This window comes from Python bivittatus, unplaced genomic scaffold, assembly GCF_059951505.1.
Source record: "Python bivittatus isolate LINGU-HERP-01145 unplaced genomic scaffold, Pbiv_v1 ctg000850_np1212, whole genome shotgun sequence".
Lineage (NCBI taxonomy): Eukaryota > Metazoa > Chordata > Lepidosauria > Squamata > Pythonidae > Python > Python bivittatus.
The window spans coordinates 38,334,703-38,359,574 of NW_028277112.1; the positions used below are offsets into that span (position 1 = coordinate 38,334,703).

The window sequence follows — 24,872 nt, forward strand, 5'->3', positions numbered from 1 at the left end:
GATAGTTTTAATGAGAAATTCCCTTGTTACACCAATGAAAACAAATGTCTACATGTAAAAAAAAAGTTGATTGAGAAAAGGCAATAAACTTTTTACCAGTTATATGCCACTGCATAAAAAGATATGAGGGAAAGTAAAAAACAAACAAAGTAATTAATCTATTCATAGCAATCAGCTTGGGGTCAACTTAGCAAACATACCAAACCAAACACTAGCAGTTTGTTAACATAGACACCAAGGTTGGAGTCCTTTGTGGCCATGGATTCACCTTACAAATCTGTCAGGCCCTTGCCTACCAAGTATTTTTTTAATTACAAGAAGTAAATGGAAATCTGATTTGTTGCAAAACAAAACACTGTATAATCTTTATTTCCAAAATGCTTCTGGGCCTTTTTTTCCCCCTCTTATTTTATTAGTAAGTTTGCCAAATTATGGACTTGAAATAAATAATCTGCAAAGAAGGTAGGATGGTTGGGAACTAGTAAGGAAGTTATCAAAATAGGTTATAGTTCTTTTCAATATCTCCAAGCACTATATAGCCCAACATATCCTTTGAAAAAACTTGAAAATATCACATCCATGCCAAAATAACATGGGAAAGGATCCTGATAGGCATATAATAATTATAGCTTGACTTCAGTTTATAGTATAGGCTGGCTTAATTCAAACAAAATACACACATGCTCAGACATCTATTAATCAATTTTCAGGTAGTCCTCATTTAGCAACCTCAGTTGGAACCAGCAACTTGGTTTTAGTGAAGCAGTTGCTAACTGAAACCATGACTGTGCTTACGATCTTACTTCAGCTTTCCTTTGCTTTACAGGCCTGTGAAGGTCGTAAATGCGAGGATTAGTTGTAAAGTTACTTTTTCATCACTGTTGTAACTGCGAACAGTGCTAAACGAGGCAGTTGTTAAATGAGGACTACCTGTATTTCTTAAACTGATTTATATATATTTGCATGCATGTACACACACACACACATATATTCTGTTAAAATTGAGAGAAGATAGATTACAATTTGTCAAGTCATTGCACCATTAGGCACATGATTTGTAGAATGTGTAAAATCATGGGGTTTTGTAGATCAGTGTCAGATGCTCCACTTCTTTGGTGAGGGGTTACAGATTGGGTAGATCGAATGGGAGAGCATGTAGGAGTGCATCCCTGTGCCTGAAAAAATACCTGTCAGAGTAGTTTGACAGGGCATCACAGAGAAGAAATTGCTCAGAGTGATGCAGCTGAATTGATGTTGTTCCTTAGGTTATGGAGGTTGGAAAGCTATCCATCATATAACAATTTCCAATAAAGACTTTTAAGAGCATAAGATGCTTTTTTTTTTTTTTTTTTTGCTGGAAATCTCATCCTAATAAAAACTTGAGAGAGCTCTCATTACTCCAGTTTTCAAATGGCTTAAAATATCACTTTCTATTTATGGACATGACAGTCTTTCTCACAATTGAATGGACCAGAACATGTAACATGAAGACTGGACTTTTGATAGCATATTGCTTTGTTATTTTGTCAAAAATACAGTATTTTATATAGCTCTGATTACGTTTAGCAAATGATGGTGTAGTAGCAGGGCTGAGCCTGTGGGATAAAAGGTGGAAGGCTTAACCTTCTCCCAGAAGTCCTCTGGATTTCATACACCCTGGTCTACCTTCCAGCCTTAGTGTAGCTGTTTGGTAGTTATTGTTACAACCACTTATCTTCCTGGGGTGTGCTCCAACCTTGCATGTTTCCCCCTTAACACCAAAGTATAAGAGTAATAGAACAAATAGAACCACCACAGCTATAGCCTTGCTTGTAAGTAAAATGAGAAAATGATGAAATAATAAAATAAATTCTAGAGCATCATCTCCTCATTGTTGTAGCTTTGAAGTGTGTGGCTAGGAAAAACAGCCCTCTCCTTTGGGAGTTAGATCACAATCTTAGAGAACAATCTAACTCCAAATAAACTTTATTAAAAATAAGAAAAAAAGAAATGTAAAACATCCTTTTTAACTTCTTGTAGTCAAATGCAGAAAATGATCACTGGGAAAGATAAACATTTAGAGTTGCTCTAAATGACAGATAACAATTTAGAAAAAGGTTTCCCCTGAAAAATATACAGAACATCAGACTCTGAGGAACATCTAAGATAGTCCCAATTTGCTCCCACTTGAAAGCACTCTGATGTAGGAAGGTGCTACTTTGCATAAATCATACAAAAACTAAATATGTTCAGAGGAGATAGATTATCAGGGACAAGAAATTAACAGTGCGTGCGCGCACACACACACACACACACACACACAAACCAAAAGAAAAGAATGACCTTAGTGTAATGCTAAGTGGACATTTACCTATCCCTACCCAAATTCTTTGAATCCGAAGTTCCTTCCAGATTCAGTTTTGCTTGTCTTTGCTATTTGGTTTTCTGGAAGTTCTAAACTTAAAATTGAGGCTGAAGGGAGATGTTAAACTCCCTGGTTCTTGGCCTCTTGTCTAGCAATTTTTGGTTGCTCCACACCCCCCCCCAAAGTTCTGCTTCCAGTAGTTTCAGATACAGGGCTTTTGTCACCTGAATAGGGAGGGGTTGGGGAAAATCTCTTTCTGCCTGTTTGAGCAGCAGCATGTCACAATCAAGTTAGCAGATTCTGTGTCTGGATAGCACAGTAGTTGACAATTTGCAGTTTGGGGAATGCAGGTTGCAATTCATTACAGATGGCTTAGGTTTAATGTAAGATAAGACTTTTGCATCCAATAATTAAATATAAACATAGGTTCATAACTGAAGTCTGGATTGAAAGGAACAAAGATAATAGGGCTTAAATGAATATTTTCAAAAGTTAAATACTTCTGAATATTTTTACTGTCTGCCAATTGTATTATATAACTTTACATTTAAGTATTTTCAAATGTTTTTCTTTCCATTTTCTTACAAACGTCTAATCCACAATTTTCTTCTGCAGGATTTCCATAACTGTTCTCATTGGCAAAAAGTGATAATAATTGTCGTGGGGAACCATGTGGTCAAAAACTGGGGTAAAAAAAAAATAAGAATCAGCAGTGAATATAGTATGTGCCTAGCAGGGAATTTTATAGGAGCGTAATTCAAATTTATAATGGGTCTCAAGAGTATATCATTCAATAACTGTAACACTCATGTATGGGAAAAATATCTTTTTATTATTTTTCATGAAAGTATAAATATATAATAACAGAAGTGCTTTCTTAGGGTGTATCTTATAATTGCAAGTAATCTTATATAGCAATATAGCAGCCTTTTCTTATCCAATGCCCTAGAGATATGTTAATTTCAACTCCCAGTTCCCATTGAACTCAGTGGAATTTATTTTTTTAGTAGATATATTTAGAGTTGTATGTAAGAGCACCCCAAAGCAAACCAAAACAAACCCACTCTACCCTGAATTGTCCATTATTGGTTTAACTGTTCCAGTTAGCTGTGGATGTTAATTCAATTAATTTCTTCAATAAATAATTGATTTGTCATATTTCAGGATTATCTGTTTCACAGAAATATTAATGAAGACCTGAAAGCATTTGTAGATAAATACGGTTTTGATGTCCTTGTCATTTCGGCCAGCTACTTAACAGAAGGACAAGAAAAAAAGCAAATAGCAGTTTATTCAGAAAATATGGAACTAGGAAATCAGGTATGTATTCTGAAAAAGATAATGAAATAATATAAAAACTTGCATTGTCATAAAGGATGCGTTGTTGCATCATATTTTGCCATTACATTTTTTAATAATACAGGATAAGTTAAAGTCTTAAAAATATTGCAAGAATAGTACAATAATTTCTACAATGATTTACAAACAGTAAAACACCATTAGGTGGTTAAATGGCAGGAAAATTAGAGAAGGAAAAGCAATTGTAAATTTTTTAAACTGAACTCCGTTTAACAGGTTTACATAATTATTTTGTCTTCATTTAACACCTATGTCATGAACGTGTAGAGATTTCTCCATAGAGTTTTTTAAACTTCATATTTGATAGAATAGTCACAAAATTTATTAGCCATACTTCCCCAATTCCTGTATTTGTTTGTCACATAAAGATCACACCACAAGAATTACTGTATTTTATCAAAGCATATATGTATTGATTATTTTGATTGAAGAAAACACAATACCCCCTCTCCATGTGCTAGACTGTCCCCTATTCTAGGGTTATCTACAGTATATTATACTATTTACTCTTCATGCCACTGGTTTGCTATTTTTGGTATTATTTAACTCTGAGTTAAAATATCCTTCCTTGCAACTATCCATAAACTCTCTCTTGTGACAAAGTTATAGAAGTTTTTTTTCTAAATTCACATGAGAAAGTTTATTTTTGTTTGTGTATAGGAATGTTACATGAGTATTATATAAGAATCCAATTCATGTGAGTATGTATATCATAGAAAGACCAGACAGATTATCATGGAGAAAATCTATGTGGTTGCTAAGAGTCAACAGTGACTTGATGGCACACAATAAATCAAATGTGTATCATGTGTTATCGGTGTGAATTAGTGTATGAACGAAAGTCTCTGTTTATGTGTATTGTGTGTAGACTTGGATGTATTCATGTATGTGAGAGTGAGGAGTGGCATGGTCTTGCTCACTTTATCTTTGGGCTAGTCCATTATTTTTTGCACTACAGGTACAGTGGGGAAAAAAGTATTTAGTCAGCCACCAATTGTGCAAGTTCTCCCACTTAAAAAGGTGAGAGAGGCCTGTAATTTTCATCATAGGTATACCTCAACTATGAGAGACAAAATGAGAAAAAACATCCAGAAAATCACATTGTCTGATTTTTAAAGAATTTATTTGCAAATCATGGTGGAAAATAAGTATTTGGTCAATATCAAAAGTTCATCTCAATACTTTGTTATATATCCTTTGTTGGCAATGACAGAGGTCAAACGTTTTCTGTAAGTCTTCACAAGGTTTTCACACACTGTTGCTGGTATTTTGGCCCATTCCTCCATGCAGATCTCCTCTAGAGCAGTGATGTTTTGGGGCTATCGCTGGGCAACACAGACTTTCAACTCCCTCCAAAGGTTTTCCATGGGGTTGAGTTCTGGAGACTGGCTAGGCCACTCCAGGACCTTGAAATGCTTCTTACGAAGCCACTCCTTCGTTGCCCGGGTGGTATCATTGTCATGCTGAAAGACCCAGCCACGTTTCATCTTCAGTGCCCTTGCTGATGGAAGGAGGTGTTCACTCAAAATCTCATGATACATGGCCCCATTCATTCTTTCCTTTACACGGATCAGTCGCCCTGGTCCCTTTGCAGAAAAACAGCCCCAAAGCATGATGTTTCCACCCCCATGCTTCACAGTAGGTATGGTGTTCTTTGGATGCAACTCAGCATTCTCTTAATGGCAGAAAGTGAAGAAGAACTAAAGAGCCTCTTGATGAGGGTGAAAGAGGAGAGTGCGAAAGCTGGCTTGAAACTCAACATTAAAAAAACTAAGATCATGGCATCTGGACCCATCAATTCCTGGCAAATAGAAGGGGTAGAAATGGAAGCAGTCACAGACTTCATTTATTTGGGCTCCAAGATCACCGCAGACGGAGACTGCAGCCATGAAATTAAAAGACGCTTGCTCCTTGGGAGGAAAGCCGTGGCAAGCCTAGATAGCATATTAAAAAGCAGAGACGTCACCTTGCCGACAAAGATCCGCATAGTCAAAACTATGGTTTTTCCAGTAGTAATGTATGGCTGTGAGAGCTGGACCATAAAGAAGGCTGAGCGCCGAAGAATTGATGCCTTTGAACTGTGGTGCTGGAGAAGACTCTTGAGAGTCCCCTGGACTGCTAGGAGGTCAAACCAGTCAATCTTAAAGGAAATCAACCCTGATTGCTCATTGGAAGGATCGATAATGAAGCTCAAGCTCAGATACTTTGGTCACCTAATGCGAAGAGAGATCTCTTTGGAGAAGACCCTGATGCTGGGAAAGATTGAAGGCAAAAGGAGAAGAGGACGGCAGAGGATGAGATGGTTAGATAGCATCACTGAAGCAATGAGCGTGAAACTGAGCCAACTCAGGGAGGCAGTGAAAGACCGGAAGGCCTGGCGCAATATGGTTCATGGGGTCACGAAGAGTCGGACACGACTTAACGACTAAACAACAACAGCATTCTCTCTCCTCCAAACACGACAAGTTGAGTTTAGACCAAAACGTTCTACTTTGGTTTCATCTGACCATATGACATTCTCCCAATCCTCTTCTGGATCATCCAAATGCTCTCTAGCAAACTTCAGACGGGCCCGGACATGTACTGGCTTAAGCAGGGGGACACGTCTGGCACTGCAGGATTTGAGTCCCTGGCGGCGTAGTGTGTTACTGATGGTAGCCTTTGTTACTTTGGTCCTAGCTCTCTGCAGGTCATTCACTAGGTCCCCCCGTGTGGTTCTGGGATTTTTGCTCACTGTTCTTGTGATCATTTTGACCCCACAGGGTGAGATCTTGCGTGGAGCCCCAGATTGAGGGAGATTATCAGTGGTCTTGTATGTCTTCCATTTTCTAATTATTGCTCCCACAGTTGATTTCTTCACACCAAGCTGCTTGCCTATTGCAGATTCAGTCTTCCCAGCCTGGTGCAGGTCTACAATTTTGTTTCTGGTGTCCTTCAACAGCTCTTTGGTCTTGGCCATAATGGAGTTTGGAATGTGACTGTTTGAGGTTGTGGACAGCTGTCTTTTATACTGATAACAAGGTCAAACAGGTGCCATTACTACAGGTAACGAGTGGAGGACAGAGGAGCCTCTTAAAGAAGTAGTTATAGGTCTGTGAGAGCCAGACTTCTTGCTTGTTTGTAGGTGACCAAATACTTATTTTCCACCATGATTTGCAAATAAATTCTTTAAAAATCAGACAACGTGATTTTCTGGATTTTTTTCCTCATTCTGTCTCTCATAGTTGAGGTATACCTATGATGAAAATTACAGGCCTCTCTCATCTTTTTAAGTGGGAGAACTTGCACAATTGGTGGCTGACTAAATACTTTTTTGCCCCACTGTAGTTCTCACTTACCACAGTTGGGACTGGCAACTCCATTACTAAGTGACTCGGTCATAAAGTGACATGTCACGTGACCGTGCCTGACTTACAACGTCCGTTTGTCAGTTCCGGCTATGGTTGTTAAACAAATTACTGCAGGTTGTTAAGGATGACATCACGTGACTGTGATTTGCAACTTCCTGCCGGCTTCCCCACTGACTTTGCTTGTTGGAAGCTGGCTGTGAAGGTCACAAATGGTGATCACGTGAGTGCAGGACCTGCAACTGTTGTAAATGCATGCTGGTTGCCAAGCGCCCGAATTGCGATCATGTGACCACGGGGATGCTGCAACAGCTTCAACTTTGTGAACTGGTCATAAATCTTTTTCAGCTCTGTCATAACTTTGAATGGTCGCTGAATAAGTGGTTGGTAAGCAAGGATTACCTGTATTCATTTTTTTGCAATTCAGTCTTTGAAATAAGAAACAGAAAACCTCTATTTCTGTTCTAAAGAATAAATTTCTACACTTCTTTTTTTTAAAAAAATATTACAAACTGCTATGAACAAATGTTTATTCCCACTAGGGAAAGTGTATGATGACCCTGTCTAAAAATTGACTATGCTCCTAGGAATCCTGGAACTCATAGTTCCAACACATTTGGTTTGCATTAGGTTGGGGAAAGCTGCTCTATTTTATACAATTGTACTGCTTCAGAACTAGGCTTTCTAGAACCCTTTGGGCTTCACCCAGATCAAAGAACGGCTTTCTTGTTCTGATGTTGTCCTATACAAGTAAGATCATATATTTAACAAATAGAACTATATATTTAAGGTAGATAATAATTTTCTTAAACTTTATAGGATATTGTTACTAGCATAAATATTTTAATAGCACAATTAAGTCATAGAATGGAAAAAATGCCACTAATGTTTGCATGATGTACTCTTTATCAATACATAATGGTATTCTTGAAATATCATGATCCATTCATTAGAGGGCTAAGTTAGTAATTATCTAAACAAAGACAATGTCAGATTTTATTATTTTTTTTTCTTAACCACTTTGTTGGCTTTTGCTTTAGAATGACATTGAAATGCACCTAGCATTCTGTGCCCTCCAGCCCCACATAAGCTTATTAGGCAGTGATGAGCAATAACTGGATTGGGCCCTCATCAAACCATATACATATATTAGTACAATGCTTCTTTTCCAGAATGTATAGTATATATAATCTAGTAAGGCCTGGTGAATTCTGGGAAAAGGTAGGCAGCTATTGTTGTTTACCTGGTGCTTTTAAATAATGCTGGATTGAGAATGCTGCATAAAAATATTTTCTTTTACTATTTTAAGGAAAGGGGAATATTAGGGGCAAAGATCAGGAATACTAAACCCTCTGGAACCTGTAGGCTAAATTTTTATTTCATTTTGTCAAGTGCTGTTGCTTAAGCAGAAAGTACTTGCTCAGAGTATATTAGAATCTGAAAAGTATTACAAAGTAAAAACTCGATTTCAGAAGAATTAGACAATAAGGGGATCAGTATTAATTTTTATTAAACTTACTTTCATTATGTACAGTTGATCAAACAAAACACTTTTTTTTCTTAATAGATTTGTTGTGAATTAGAAGAATGCCAGAATCCATGCCTGGAACTGGATCCTATGGAATATGGATGTGACCAACTTCTCATTTATCAGCAAGAGAATTATATAGCAAATGGTGATGAAATTTTTTTGCTAATGAAAGATGTTATCAGCAGGAGACATCCTGAAATGGCACCAAACAGTAGAACATCTTCCACTGAAGCTGTTGCTGGAAGTGCTCCACTCTCTCAAGGGTCTTCTGGAATTATGGAACTATATGGTTCAGACATTGAACCACAACCAAATGTTGTCAACTTTATAGAAAACCCTCAGGATCATAATGGATCAGCCCAAGCCCATGCTGATGTTAACATAGATCTTGTGAGTCCTGACAGTGGGCTTGCTACTATTAGAAGCAGCAGATCGTCTAAGGAGAGCTCAGTTTTTCTTAGTGATGATAGTCCAGTAGCAGAAGGGGGTGCATCTCATCACAGTTTTCTTTCTGGATTTGACTCTTATAGTCCCATTCCTGAAGGAGCAGTAGCTGAAGAAGAAAAGCCTACATCTAGGAATTGCAGTGACAATTTTGATCTTTTCAGTTTTGATTTAGTACCTATGACATCAGTTCAGACAATGTCTTCACATTCAGTGGACTGTTCTGTGGATGATTTCTCCCATGACAGTGGTTCATCAGAAGAACAGTTGTCAGCTAATTCAAAAGCAGATGACAAGACAAATCTATCAGAATGTGACACTGCAAATTATTCAGTAGACATACAAAGAAGTGAAGAAGATGATACAGTGACATTGAATGAATCTGGCCACAAAGAAGAAAGTCACAGAGATTTTTCTGAAAAAAAATCAAGTTTGATTGACTTGGAAAATGAATTTTCATCTTGTCCAGAAATATTTAAAAGTGGCGAGAGAAGAACTCCACCAACCCCAATGAATAGCCTTGTGGAAACATCACCTTTAGATAGTGGGCCACCTTTATTTTATCCACAAGATATAATTAAAAGAATTAATGAAATTGATCATGTGAAAAATCCTCATTCTCGTATTAGATATGGGAGCTGGTGGGATGGTTTTGAAGTAGATTCCAAAAATGTTGATACATGGAATTCAACTGAACCAGAATCTGTATTTCAGAGTCCTGATTCATGGAAAGATTATAAAGTAAATCTGTTACTGAGACAGCAAACTGACAGAAGAGCTTCAGATTCGGCATGTATGCAAAAGCAACCAAAGTATATGGAATTTTCAAGAACAGATATTTGGAAAAAACCATTTAGTCCTGCCCAGAATTCTTTGGAATATCAACAAAAAGATGATGAACAGCAAATGGAAGAGTTTGCTAATATGTGGAACTCCAGTCAACCAGTTTCTGGACCATGGAATAATAGTGGACATATAAAGACATATTTGCCTAACGTTTGGACAGAGTTTGATCATGATAGCTCAAGGCCCACAGAGCATCCATGGAAAGTTCCTCAAGTGGATTTGGATCCCTTTTCACAAAATTTTGATACACATTCTATGTCTAAATGTTTACTGGAATTCTCTGTAGATAATCCAAGTGAAAATCCAAAAAATCAAATAGATTTAAGATCTCAAAACAACGAGCAGCATAGCTCAGTAGAAAATCACAGAGCATATAAAAATGCAAAATCTGATTTTGGCATTGTGCAGAAAGATGTTAAATCGATTATGGAAAACCACAGTGACACTAAATCCAGACAGTTTGACAATACCACTGTATGGGATGCCTGTGATTCAAACATCAGAAAAGATATGCTTGGAAACCTTGCATCTTGGGAAGATCCCTTCCTGTCATATAAAGACCCAGATTTTGTCACATCAAATACATGTGAAGATCTCATTGTCTCTCCACCAGATACAAACTATTCAACATCTGATTCATATGTATCACCCACAGGTATTGGAGATGAAAAAGAAAGTGAGGACAAACGTTCTGATAGAGAGCCAATCTTTAACCAAATAATAAACTCAAATTCAGATGAAACTGAAACAGAAACAGAAACATATGATTTAGCAGATGATAAATCATTGCCACAAACATTTCCTGTATGTTCATCTGATTATAGTGAAGCTTGGAAACTAACCCTTAAGAATGAAAAGCAAATTGAAGTTGAACATTCTGAGCTTAATATTAAAGATGCTGTTGTATTTGATACAGAACAAAAAGATACAGTGCTTTTTTCAGGTGACTATGATGTTGATGACAGTAGCCCTTCTGAAAACTATGGAATGATGTTGGATCCTGCACAAAAAAGTGGTAGTTCCCCGCTAAGTAGTATCATGTGCACAATAGAAGAAAAAAGTGCGAGAAATAATGAAGTCATTCTTGAAGACACAGGATCTCCTTGTTTGGACCCAAATGATACAGAGAATGCCATTTTAGTTAATTATCAACTTAAAGGAAACTATCAGTCAGAACAAGAAAGTAAGCTTCTGAATCAGCAATTTGACCAAAAAACTGAACATCTCCAGCACAATCAAGAAGTTGCATTGGAGGATAATAGCTTAACTTACTCCTCAACACTAGAAGTAATTAAAAATAAAACTGCTGTAGGATCAGTCACCCTTAATGATATTAGGAATGAAACACTGCAAAATGACAGCATGTCATTGTCACTTTTACTACCTCTTTCATATGTTAATAGTTCAGAAGAAAGCAGGACAATTGCTGAATATCCCAGCTCACCAGAAAAAACAATAACTAGTGGAAGTCTGGAAGAAATAGCAGCAGACCCACCAGAAGTAAGTGTACCATTTTCCAACTGGACTTATCTTGTCAAGGAGGAAAAGAAGGAAGTATCCTCAGATAGTAATGCAAAACATTTTGTTATGTCTCCCAAAGAAGATAATGATAATTTGGAACGTTTTAACATGGTTGATCATCTAAACTACCATTCAGAGGGGTTATCTACACCAGTTTCTAAATCTTTTGATAAAGATCTATCTGCACAAAATATTCCTGAAATGGAAAGTCCCTCTCCAATTTCTCCTGGAGAAGAATGTAATCAAATGGAGCATTCTCCAATAATGGTTGAAAATCAAAGCATGATTAATAGATCAGAAGTGAACACTTCAGAATTAGAACCATCAAATCTTTTTTTGCATGGTGAAGAACCACCATCAATAGGAGAAGAGTCAATACCTAACTTGAACACTGATAAATTTGAATTGGAAAGTTGTGAAGACGTTTCAGAAATAGTCAACACTGAAGACACAACTTCAAAGGATAAAAATCAAGGAATTCCACAGAATCTACATACAGAATATATTGAACCCCTGGATACAACAGATATGCCACAACCAAACAATTCATTACCCTATAAAGCTGATTCTTCTGAAATAAGTGAAACTTCTGAAAGTCTGGAGAGTGAGAATAAGTTTACTCATGAAAAATGTATTGATATTATACTGCATCATGAATTGTCCCAAATACTTGATGCTTGGAATATATCAGTGAGTGAACAGATTCAGTCTGCTGGACTAAGCCCCATGAAGAATGAAATGCCAGAAGTATCAAGTAATTCCCCTGCAAATATTTCCCTCAAAAATATGTATGAGGAAGATAATAGCAGTGGTGGTTCCATTCACGATGATATATACTCAAGTCCAACAAGCCCAGATATAAGTGATTCTTCAAGTAACATACATACCAGGGAGAGTTTTCAAGGAGCTAATAATCAGAATAAGAGTGAAAGTATATGGGACATTACCAATGATATCAAAATAGATGAATCTGGGAAGGAATCCCTTGAAAATAAAAGCCAAGAAGATTCTGAAACAAATACTGATCATAAAGTTCCTAAAAACTTAGATCTTTGGAATGCTCATGTGGATGATGATACATCTTCTTTATCAAGTCCTGGAACAGATGAAGATTCAGAATTTTCAAATACACATCAGGGAGCAATAGAGTCAGATTTAGACTCTGACAAATTGGAAGATGATGTGAGAGAGCAGGAATCTTTGCAGTTCCATGAAACAAATCATATAGTTGATTCAAAAAATTCAAATGCTCAGCCTAATTTGAAAGAAAATGTCCACGTGGATGCATTAAATAAAACTTCTGAAGATGTTAATATTTTAAGAGAAGGCTATGTCCATGAAACTTCTGAGTATTTTATAGAAAAGGAAATAGATCAGGATAATGTACATAATCATATTGCACAAACATCTGCTCTAAATAATGAAGAATTTTACAGTCCAAATAATTTAGATGCCTGGGATATTCTGTTGCAAGATAATGCAAAAAGTGCATTAGGCGAAAAGAAAAAATCCATAGGAGAATGTTTTGGATTTCCAGATGATACTTTAGAATGGTGGAATTTGGAAAAACAGGATGAGAGTTCACTTGGATCAGATCAAGGTAGTGCAAACACTGGAAAATATGATGAACTATCATGGCCACATAATGATGAAACAGAGAGAAGACAAGAACCCTCTCTTAATACTGTTAAACAAACTGTTCCAGAAAACTGGCAGACAAGCCTATTAAATGCACTTGCTCAGGGAGATCTAAAACTTGGTCCATTAAAAAATAATCCAAACATAATAACCAGAAATCAATTTGATGCAAACATAATAAATCAAAACAGTGAAACTCAGCTAGAGACTACTGACAAATCTCCATCTGATCCTTCACTATCTGTAACAAAATCTTTGAGCTCAACAGCTACTGAAGAAAAAATTGCACAAGAAAATTCATTTGTTCCTGATATATTACAAAATAGCACCCCTGGAGACTGTCAGATATTCAGTACTGATCCAGATTTGTGGACTGATGTTGATCAGCCTTTCATTTTGAGAACAAACAGAGAAAACCCAGATATATTAAATCACTTTGATCAAGACAGCAGTTCACAGGCCTCAAGCAGTCCTGATGTTTGCCAGTATGAAAGTAAGGAAACATGTGCACAAACTTCTGGACTAGCTGAGCATGAGGAGCCCAATGAAATGTCCCCCTTTTTGTTAGAAGACACTGATTTTCATTTTAATCAGCAACTAGCAATTGATAAAGAGGAATTATGTCCTGAAGAAAACAGCTCATGTCTTTCAAATAATTATGAGATAATCTACCAAGGAAAATCTTCTACAAGTGACGAACCATCTGAAATTGAAAAAGAAAATATTATTCAGGAACCTGTTTTCCCCACAGATAGTTTTATATGTGATAATTTTCCTGGAAATGATCAACTTTCAGCCTTTGACCATGTAACAGGATCAGCTGAACAGCTGAAAACAGTGCATACTATTGATGACACTGGAAAAGAGTATAGTATGAATAAAGTACCAATAACTAATAACCTATCTGTGATGTTGAATGAAACTAATCCTTTGACAGTCATTGATGAATCAGAGAAAACAGTAGAAATGGATCCAGCACTTACAAAGAAACACTTGCTGCAAGTCTCAGTAGAAGAAAAGAAGGAAGATTTCCTGTATAATACAGAAAGACAATATTCTGCAGATAGTCTACAAAATCTCCAAACTATGCAGGAAAACTGCAGTCCACAGTTTATAGAATTACCCAATAAACAATCAGCACTTCTATGTGCTTCTTCATTTGGTGTAGACACTCTTCAAAAAGATGGTATGAATATTTCAGGATCTAACACTACTGTTATAAAAGATGATATTGCAGAATTTTCTCAACAGGGTTGGGGATCCCTGTTATTAGAATCTGATGGGACTCCTGGATCTTCATGTACTTTGAAAGGATTTGAGTTTGAAACAGATTCAAGTAATATTGAATCCCCAGTTGGTAGCAGTGAAATTGACATTACAGAATCTAAAACTACCAGTTTAAAAAGTGAGATTGCAGAAGATCAAGAAAATCAAGGCTGGGAGTCATTTTTATTAGAATCTGATGAGATATTGCAACCTTCATGTGTTTTTAAAAAACCTGTACATGAAATATATTCAAATAGAATTGATTCACCAGCTAGTGAAGATGAAAGTAATCTTTCAGAAAAGAAATCCGATGATGTAAATAGCAAGGCTGGAGAAAGTTCTGAAGACTGGGGTTCTTTATTGTTAGAGTCTGAAGTAATTCCCAAGTTGACAACTTATTTAAAAGAATGTGCATATGAAGCAGAATCAACTCACATTGATTCACCAGCAGGTGGAGTCATAAGTGTAGCCAACGGTGAGTAAAATTGGCACATTTCTTAATATAAGATTTTTTCTAGGGAAATAAAAATCTTTGTGCATGTTTCACAGTATGCAATAAAATGGTTTAGAAAGAAATAACTTATGAAAACTTTTCCAGATAAAATGTTCCAAATGGAGATACTTTTTTAAAAAAGAAAGTATATTTATTTTAAGAATATTTATTTTTTAAAAAATAAATATTCCAAATGAATACACACACTATAAATGTGTTTTTAGAGACACCTACTCTCACTCACACACACGCACTATAAATGCAGTATTTTTTCTAGCTATGAATTATCTAGCATACCTTATTTTAAATGAAAACCTATTGTAAGCAAAACGTAAAATGTAATAACAGGCTGTATAAATCAATAAGCTGTAACTTTTTCATTGTTAAAATTAGCAGGAGTAATTAACTACTTTAACTAAAGCTGTTTTATTTAATTTTAGAAGCTGTCTGTGATATATTTAATTATGATAGTAAAGTGGCCAAGTTCCTAGATAGGACAAGAAAGGGCAATAAGGAAGATACACAATTACAGGAAGCCGAAGAACAGTCTTCTTTAGAAATGGACTATGTCCTTATTAGTGGTGAAGAAAATATATCTTTGACAAAGGACTTACTGGTAACACAAGAAGGCAATTTCCCTTCAGCAGTTGCTGAACAAATGGATTCTCTTGAAACATTTTCAGCAGACTCCTCAGATACATTACAGTCAATCTCCATAATAAATGAAAGTGAAGGGCAGTCTACTCTGGAGAATGAATGGGACTCTTTTTATTTAGAAGAGAAAAGTTCTGCTGTTGTGCCTCAAAAATGGGAAGATGAAAAGAAATCACCCAGCATCCCTGTGCAAGACCAGGAATGGACTATGGTAGGCCAAAATGGAGAGCATGATGTATCACCTGAAGATAACTGTAGTAAGCCAGTTACAATAGAGTCACTGTGCAGACAATCTATTAAAGAATTAGACAATGTTTTAAGCCAGGAACTGATCTCTGAGACCCAAGCTGAAATTCCACTTGATAAAAGCCCTCGCCAAGCCTGGGAACAAGAGGACAAGATTTCATGTGGTACAAAAACAGGTGCTCCTTTATTGCAAGTGGTTGCTACTGATGGTGAATTGGATGATCATCTACAACAACCTCCTAGAAACAGTAGGGTAAAAGAACAAGAAATGGAAGATGAGACCCAGTTTGTTGGCAGTGAAACAGAGCTCAATCAAACAGTAGGGTAAGGACAGGCCTATAAATGTTAAGGCCTATAAATTTTATTTTTAATTTTATTATTTATGAATATATTGTTATATTTCAGAAGGTTGCTCACACCAGAAGCAAGGGGTGGGTAAACTTTGTATTAGAATAAGAGCTTCCTGTTATGCAAGGCAGAGTATCCAATTTTTACCCATTTCTCCTATGTTCTGCAATTTTCTAGTATTCTACAGGGCTACCCAGTGATCAAAACCCTCTTTTGGGGAACACGAAGGATTGTCATACATACAGAGCATTGATAAGAATTGTATTGCCACATCTTGTGTGAGCAGATATTCAAAGCCACAACTGGACTCACTCCACACAAAGTTTGTTTATACTTTCCAAATTATTAATGCTGACAGTTAAGAAAATGCAGTTTTTTCCCCTAGTTCTTCTTGGTAGCTTTCCTATATGGAATACAACCACATATAATGTGTGTGGTGCATTTGGTCTTATATCATTGTTATAATAATACCATTTACCTTTCTCTTTTCAACCACTCAATTTCCTTCTTTTGCCATTTTAGGGAGTTTATTTTATTTATTATATTTATATGCACGTCAATCAAATTGACTCTTGGGAGTTTACAACAAAGCAATAACAACAGTAATAATTAAAACATCCCTGGTAAATAATTAAATCAATATTGCTGACTGTATCTACTGAAAGGATATTCTTCTTCTGAACTAAATTATATTTAGAGTTGCAAATTCTCATTGTAGATGTTGTAGGAGGAAAGCCATGATAGTCTCTGATAGCAAAAAATCAGATGGATCCTGGTGGTACCTTTTCCGATAACAATGTTATTAAAATACATAAACTTTTGTGAGCTTCAGCTCACTTCATCAGATGCATAGAGTGGTTATGTGCCAGCCCATATGCCTGAAAAATCTACAGTTCTGGATACTTTGATACAATACTGGGGATATAGTCAAGAAGAACGTATTTGTCTTTAACATACAGCAGTTGATTCAGTCATATTAACAATCCTGTTAATGTCAGTCCAAACCTGTAGTTTGATAATGTAGTGCAGTGACTAAGCAGCTGACCTGCATATTGGAAAGTCTCTGGTTTAAATTGTGTCTTGGGCACCCCCTGGGTTGAAAGGCAGGATGTAAATCAAACCAAATAATAAATACAACTGGTAGGAGTAATAGCCCAAGCACATCTGGAAGTCTCTAAACTGGGGAAGTCTGCTTTTGATAATATGATAAATACAACCCAGCATGGGAATGACTACATATTTCTTAATGCTATTTTCTACACACTGGCACATATTTAAAGATGCTTTTCAAGAAAAGGTAATTGCCCTTTAATTAATTGGTTAATGCAGAGAAAAGTGGCTTCTGCCTATAGGTCCCAGTAAAATTTCTTAGTTCTGCCTCTTGATAGATATTGAATTTGCCATCTTTTGTGTTGTTTTCTTACTAAATTCTCCATTACAACATGGTTTTAAATACAATTTAACTGAAGTAGATTACATAAAGCTATCCAATACACAGCTTCAAAAATTACATTTAGTCTCTCAAATTGATTATAAGATTTATTTTGTTCTCACAATTATTATTTTTTTACCGCTAAGAAAGAAAGTTATTCTTAATAAGTGTTTGTGTGTGGTGTTATTTGAGTGCCTGTTAGAATGGCTGTTTGGATATGCACAGCATGGTATCCAAAGGCAGGTGATCATCTTCCTTATTTAGAACTAGCATTAGTCATGTGATCAGAAAAATGGTGAAGATCTGTGTTTCTAGTAAGCTGCTATGGGAAGGAGATCCTGAAATGAAGTCATAAAGCAGCTTTACACTTTTCCTATTGCAAAATTGCTTTTTAAACCTCAAGAAGGTAAGCACATTGTTTGTACGGAGCAATTGGCAAAGATGGTGCTTTTCTTAACAGCTCTATTGTTGCCGTTACTACGGAGGGAGGCGAGGGAGAGAAGAATATTTATCAGCAGGATGCAAAGCGTTTGCTGTCTCATAAGAAAATTAGGCAGCTGTGACTTATAATTCAGTCACATCTGCTTATGAAGGAAAGTATACCTTCTTTTCAGAGATATGTCAAATTACAAAATTATGTGATTTTTGTAATTAAGAAACAAAACTTTACTGTTGTATTTTAATTGCATAACCCTCCTCATTAGTGTGATTTTGTTCTTTGCATAGCTTTCTGATGATGGTAATGAAGAAGAAATAAAGGCGCTACCACTGTCTAAAAGCTTGCTTAACTAAGGGGAAGCACTAAACCCACTTGAGATCGTGTCAATCTTACAGCAGTATAATAGGTGACTGTGCTGTTTTAGATCCTTTTCTGTAAGAGAGAAGCATATAATGTTTCTTTCTTGAAGTGTCCTCTTAGATCTTGTAGCTGTTCAAAATGAATTGGATTTCAAGTGGACAAAGAATAGAAAACACAAAGCTTGAAAAATGAGCAAGCACTTCTTAAAATGCATGCAGAATTGTGGCTCTTTGATATGTCTGCCAGTAAAAAATGAAACATTTCTGTGAGAAACTTGCTTTCATAAAATGCTTTCTGTAGTTAAAGAAACAATCACATGCACAACAGCTTTCAGAAAAGAAAACATTTAAAACATGGTGGGAAAAGCCATGAAATGGGCGAAGAAATAGGAGGATCTGTGTTGTGCCTTCTTAAGCCACAAGAGGCTGATGTGATTATTTGGACCTGTGTTTTACTGTAAGTCTCACAGCAGCCATGTACTCTGCACAGTCCATTTGTTCTCTTGAGTCTGTAAGATGGAATGTCTAACGCTTTGCCTCATGAGGCGGTTGAAAAAGAAGGGGCTTGCAAAGCCCTCTATAAAACCATAAAGAACAGTCTCCCAGGAGAACACTGTAAGGTGATCTATAATACTTCTTTTGATAAAGCACTGCATATAAAAAATGCCTAGGAAGTTGACTATATTTTCATGCCCAGTCACACATTTGTTTTGCATCTATAAGCTAAAGGAACTCTAGTTAAAGAGCTCTGTGTTTTTTATCTGGGCCTTCTATCAGAAATTCTTGAAGTGATACTCCTGGGCTATACAGATTTCTTAAAAAGATGGTTCTTACTAAACAACAAGTTTTATGCTTAAGAAGCTCAAGAAATCAAGGGTTTTTACATAATTGTGAAATGAAGTAATGAAAGCAGGCCAAAATAGAGATGAGATACCAGGGTTATTTAATATAACAGTAACTTCCTGGAGGGACCTATATAATTTCCCCCATTACTGAATGTTTTTCAAAAGTTGGTAACTATTGCATATCCTGCTAGTTGTGGGGTTCTTCTCCTTTATTACCCTTTTCTTTTTGTGCCACCACTAAAACCCTTTGAAGGTTGGGAAATTCTTTTAAGTATCTAAGGTAATGTGGGGTAGACAAAGGATAGCACAGACATTTCATTAACGTATGGACAAAAGAACAAATGTCTGTCTGTCTATCTGTCTATTCTTTCACCTGCACTTCCCAAATCCATTTCTTCAGTACCCAATCAAACTAGTAAATGTTCTTTATAAGGAGATAATTGAGATATGTTTTTAATTTTAAAACTTTGTCTTAAAAAAAATAGTTTTGCTGTCATATTAATTCCTGCTGCTATTTTTGTTGTTTGTTAGGGTTTATTGAAATATAGTTTTGATATTGTTTTTGCTAGTTCTGCAATTATCAGACCAATAAAAAGCTCATAACTCTCTAATAACATTTCTATGAGGAGCAATGGATCCAACTGTAAGTCCCACTAGATCAGTGTTTCTCGACCTTGATAACCTTAAGCTGGGTGGACTTCAATGCCCAGAATTCCCCAGCCAGCATGCTGGTTGGGGATTTCTGGGAGTTGAAGTCCACACAAATTAACATTGCCAAGGTTGAGAAACAGTGCACTAGATAGACCTGATCAGAGAATCAACTCCACAGGAAGGCTCAAACAATACTTTATTGAGATAGGCTATAATAACAGAATCTTATAAGCCTGATTGTGCTTTACCTCCCAATCTTCTTATACCTCAGTGAATCAGGGAGAAGCCTTCCTGAGATGCTTCCAGATACTATCTTGCTTCCCATATGTAAAAAATGTTTCAGCCCTCTTTGCTCACGTAACAGTTCTTGCATATTTCTGTCAAGGTCATCTACTTTATTCTCTACCCCAACTTATAAATACATGATTGTAATTCAGGCAGTGACATGGTTCCTTCCAGACAAGGAAGCTTCCATGCATGGAAGAAGAACCACATCATTTGCCAAGGTCATACCATATAATTCTTCACAGATAGGGAGGCAGATTATATGGAAATGGCTTTCAGTTTGTTCTAGCACAGGTAGTCCGTGGGTTATGACCTCTTGTTCAGTGACCATTCAAAGTTTGTTGCTTAACAAGGGGGACTTCTGACTGGTCCTCAAAGTTGCAGCATCCCTGCAGTCACATGATTGTGATTCGGGTTCTTGGAAACCAGCTTGCAGTTATGATGGTTGCAGTGTCCCACTCCCATGTGATCACTGGCACTTCCCTGCCAGCTTCCCCCAAGCACAGTCAGTGGGGAAAATGGCAGGAGGTCACAAGTCGCTCCCGCTGCCTTTTGTCTTGAGGAGCCCCTGAGTGGCATAGGGAACTCATATTCCATAGCACCCGCCCATACTCCGTAGTGCCTGCCCATGGCACCCATCTGCCTGGCTGTAGCTCTTGCCCACTGGCCTGCTTGCCAGGGATGCACTTTCAGCACTTCTTTTCACATCACGGTCATGTGAGGCCCTCACTTAGCGATCCGTGTGATCCTCACTTAACAACAGCGATGGGGACTACTGGGATTGCTGTTTCTAAGCAATGAGGTCACGTGACTTTGCACTTTATGACTGCATTGCTTAGTGATGGAAATTCCAGTCCCAATTGCCGTCGTAACCCAAGGATTACCTGTAATACATATTTTGTGTCTTAATTCCATTAGCAACACGCTTGTGGAAAACTGTTGTGTTAAAGCTCTGTACTTAAGCTCTAATATGTTGCTATTATGATGCTGTAAAAGGAGAAAAGAAAACAACAACAATACAGAGAAACAAGTGAAAAGGAGCAGGAAAATAGGTATTAGTAGAAATTATGTATTATTCTTGAGGTGGGTTACAAAATTATAATGATATTATAGGAGAAAATAAGCAAAGTGTTATTTCATACCTCAATGATTTAAAAAGCTTCAGGAAGCTCTTTTGTTGAATAAAAAGATAGCTTATATCACATCTTAGGTATTAGTATGCTGAAAAAATCAGTTCTTTTTGACACCCACAGTGTGAAAATACTCAGTTCATCGCTTGAAGTGATTTCTGAAAAATACTAAATTCTCCATATTTAGTACTGAATATAATAGTGAACCAACTCAGGATGAGTTAATTGCAGTTTGAGCTTTGTCCATACATCTATAAATATACTGAATGGTGTTGGGGAAGATTCCCATCTTACCTCCTCATCTGCAAAATGTAGTTAATACTTAAACTGCATAAACTATTGTTGCTAAATTTTTCTCCACAATGCAGTAGAGTTTGATGAGAAGTCTTTCAGTTCCTAGAAACTTACTGCATTGAGGAACAGTTAATATAAATCACTCTTAAAACTAAAGCCCTTTTTTCCAAAAGGGACAGAGTGTAAATATTAAAGGCAGATAAATAGGAATAGAATGGAACAGATCAAAACGTTTAAATATCTTTGACTCATCTTCCAGTGTTAAGAAGTTTGGAAGGAAGAAATTTGATCAGAGAATGGTAAATCACAAAAGAGTACTTGAGCCCTAGTGGAAGAAGAAAGTATAAGATTTTTTAAAATGAATGTTTGTGTCACCTAAATGCTGTGTGGTTCCACATATGCGTGTAAAACCTCTATCTGCTAGAAATTGTTTAACTGGGGTTTATAAAAGCCATATTCCAGATTTCTAGATACATTTTCAAATATGTCCTATAACTGAAAATTGGGATAATTTCTTTGAGGGTACTGGCTTGGATGTTTAGATTTAATTTCTGATTTAAAGTCTCTTTCATTGCTGGCCTTTTGCCTGTTTGATTTTCCAAAATATTATAAATATTTTGGTTTGGGAGAAAGGAATTCAGAACGATGATCAATAATGTGGCTTCTCAAATTAGTTTTTGATGGCATTATAATGTGGCAGGGTAGGAGCAGAGATTCCGCAGTGAATATTTAATATGGACTGTCAAAACGATTTTGGAAGTATAAATAACTTTGTAATTGGGATTAATGGGAACCTTTTCATTCCTGCAAAATACTTGAAGGATGGATATTTCTTATAAGCCACATCAAAGAGCTTTCTTTTTGGCTCAGTTCACCATCAGTGCTTTGGGAGGAGAAATATAGTAATATTTCCAAATCTAAATGTATTTATCTTTGTGGAATCAGGAATTAAATGAGTAACTCACCTGTTACTATGTTTTACTCTAATGTCTCACCTGTTACCCTTTTACTCTAATGTTCATAGAGACCTCATAAATCCTACCTTACATTGATGTCCAGGTAGATGGAGGAAGACTGTCTCTTTCTCCTATTCTTGGACTAGTGCTCTGCTTACAAAGGTTGAAATATTTTTTTTTTCCTATTGCCATTGTGATTTGTCCCAATTCACTGGAAATGCCCTAGGCTGAACAACAAATTATATATAATGTTATAACCTAGTGTGTGTTCCTAGTTTTGTAATAGTGTTTAACTATATTGCAATTTTTTCTCTTTGGAATTCTGATAATTGATCAAAATAAATAAGTATGTGGTGATTTGTTCAATGACCCACTTGTTTGTTTTCTTGACTGTCCCTGGTATTCTCAGGAGTCTTCTCCAACACCAAAGTTCAAAGGTGGCAATACCCTTCCTATCCTGCTTCTTCAAAGTCCAACATTTGCTTGGACAGAGTGTCACAGGGAATACCATGGCTTGCATCATTCTGATCTTTGTTCCTGATGGGGGAGTGGTAAATGAAGCTGAAAAGGGATCTGTGAAAATCAGCAGGTGCTAGGGTTGCCTTTTGGTGTAGTGGTTAAGGCACTGGGCTAGAAACCAGGAGACCATGAGATCTAGTCCCACAAAGCCAGCTGGGTGACCGTGGCCAGTTTCTCTCTCTGAGCCCTAGGAAGAAGGCAGTCAGCAGGAGTCAACATGACTTGAAGGTACACACATACACACACACATACACAGGGCTGCCTTTCCCTTGACTAAAGCTCCTTCAGTATCTTCCCCTAGTTTCATACTGAAGTTTTGGTAATATGCAAATTTACTTAATGATTAAAAATCTAAATACTTGATTAATAACTAAGGCTATGTGTTGCTAAATTTTGCATGGCAGCAATTAAAATCCGTAAAGAGATAATTAAAGGTACTGGGCGTGGGTAAACTCACTGAGAATCCCTCTTTTGTTTTTATCTTTATTTTTGTCTATTTTTAATTGCTACCACAATTACTTATAATTGGCACTCAAAGTAGAGACAAATTCCTTTTGAATTTTGATTAGCTGTACTTACGTGCCCACCCCATCCCAAAAAGCTTTGATTTCTTTTGATTTTTATGGAAGCATCACTTCTGATTTTCTGTGAGGTTATGGTTTATAAAGTTTTCTTAATGAATTAATATTTTGGGGGTTCTTAATTTAGTTCTTAATACCTAGGTAATTATATTTTTTATTATTTTTTAAAAATCTTATTCATTTTGAATGTTATTTTATTTTCTTGGTATCTTAAGGATGGCACTTAAACTTTTTTTAGATGTACTTTATGTATTTTACTTTCTCTTTGGTTCTTAACTTCCTTGGTACTTAATAAGTTTAGATTTGAATAAAACATTGGTCAATGCCTGTAATAAACCTGAACTAAGGCTATGTGTACTTTGAAAATGGTTTGGAAAAATTTTCACTTTGGCATGATTGCAGTGCTTCTCTAATGTTCATTAAAACAACCCATCTTTTTTCAAGCTTCAGTGCATGCCTGAAAAATAGATGCCTATGGTTTAAGTAATCCACTCATTAAGGTTAATGTGACTCTTTAAAACATAATTTTTTTCCCCCTTAGACCCATGTAAAAGCCTGAATAAAGTCAGGCTGCTTTAATGATTAGCCCAGAGGTGCTGAGGTCTAAAGCACTTTGAATAATTTTAGAACTATGCACAGCTATGGTAATTACCTGCACTGATTAGACATTTTAATCAACTAAAATCACCTCCAATTAATTTGTTAGCAAACTATAACTTTAACATTTTTTAAAAGACCAATGCTTGTGATAGTTGTAGCTTGAAATTCCTTTCTGCAAAGAAGCATTCTGTTTTGCATGAGATAGAATAGGTTACGGCTTTTGTTCTGAGGTGAGGAAATACGGTCTGTATCTCTGCTGAAAACTAAGAAAAATGTTTTTCCACTGAAAACTAAGGAAAATGTTTCTTCTTTCAAGTAATTGCTTTTTCCAAATTAGAGTAATACTTAATGAGAAATTAAAGCCATTGTAGTCAATTAACCATGTGAGTTTTAAATCAATCCATGGAGTATTACCTAAAGCTAATATAGTTAATTGAGTAAGATTCCTTTAATGTTTAATTAATGTTGGTCAGTCGATCATCTATCTATCCGTCTATCCATCCATCCTAAGGTTAGGAGGTTCCTAGGTGGAGGTAAGCTGGTAGACTAGTAGACTTGACATCTCCCTCCTTTCTCTATGATTAAAAAAAATAAATATTGTGACACAATTCTTTTTGGCAACTCTCCCTTTCTTTGATAAAGATGTATATTGGTGCATACATCATCAAGAGAAAGGGAAAGCATATACAATTGTCCAGAACGGAAATATCCAGACAAGGGATCAGGATGGCAAACCTAGTGCTC

General features: G+C 36.4%; 1 protein-coding gene across 8 annotated transcripts in view; it reads left to right on the top strand.

The window, feature by feature from the left end:
- The window catches only part of PRUNE2 (prune homolog 2 with BCH domain), a 141,860-nt gene that overhangs the window by 75,190 nt on the left and 41,798 nt on the right, over positions 1–24,872 (top strand). For 7 of the 8 annotated variants that reach the window (XM_088130340.1, XM_088130344.1, XM_088130342.1 and 4 more), the window contains exons 7-9: positions 3,509–3,664; positions 8,618–14,771; positions 15,230–16,013. In XM_088130340.1, coding sequence (XP_087986466.1) covers positions 3,509–3,664; positions 8,618–14,771; positions 15,230–16,013 — 7,094 coding nt within the window. The remainder of the gene's footprint in view (positions 1–3,508; positions 3,665–8,617; positions 14,772–15,229; positions 16,014–24,872) is intronic. The other variant, XM_088130341.1, reaches the window with a different exon arrangement.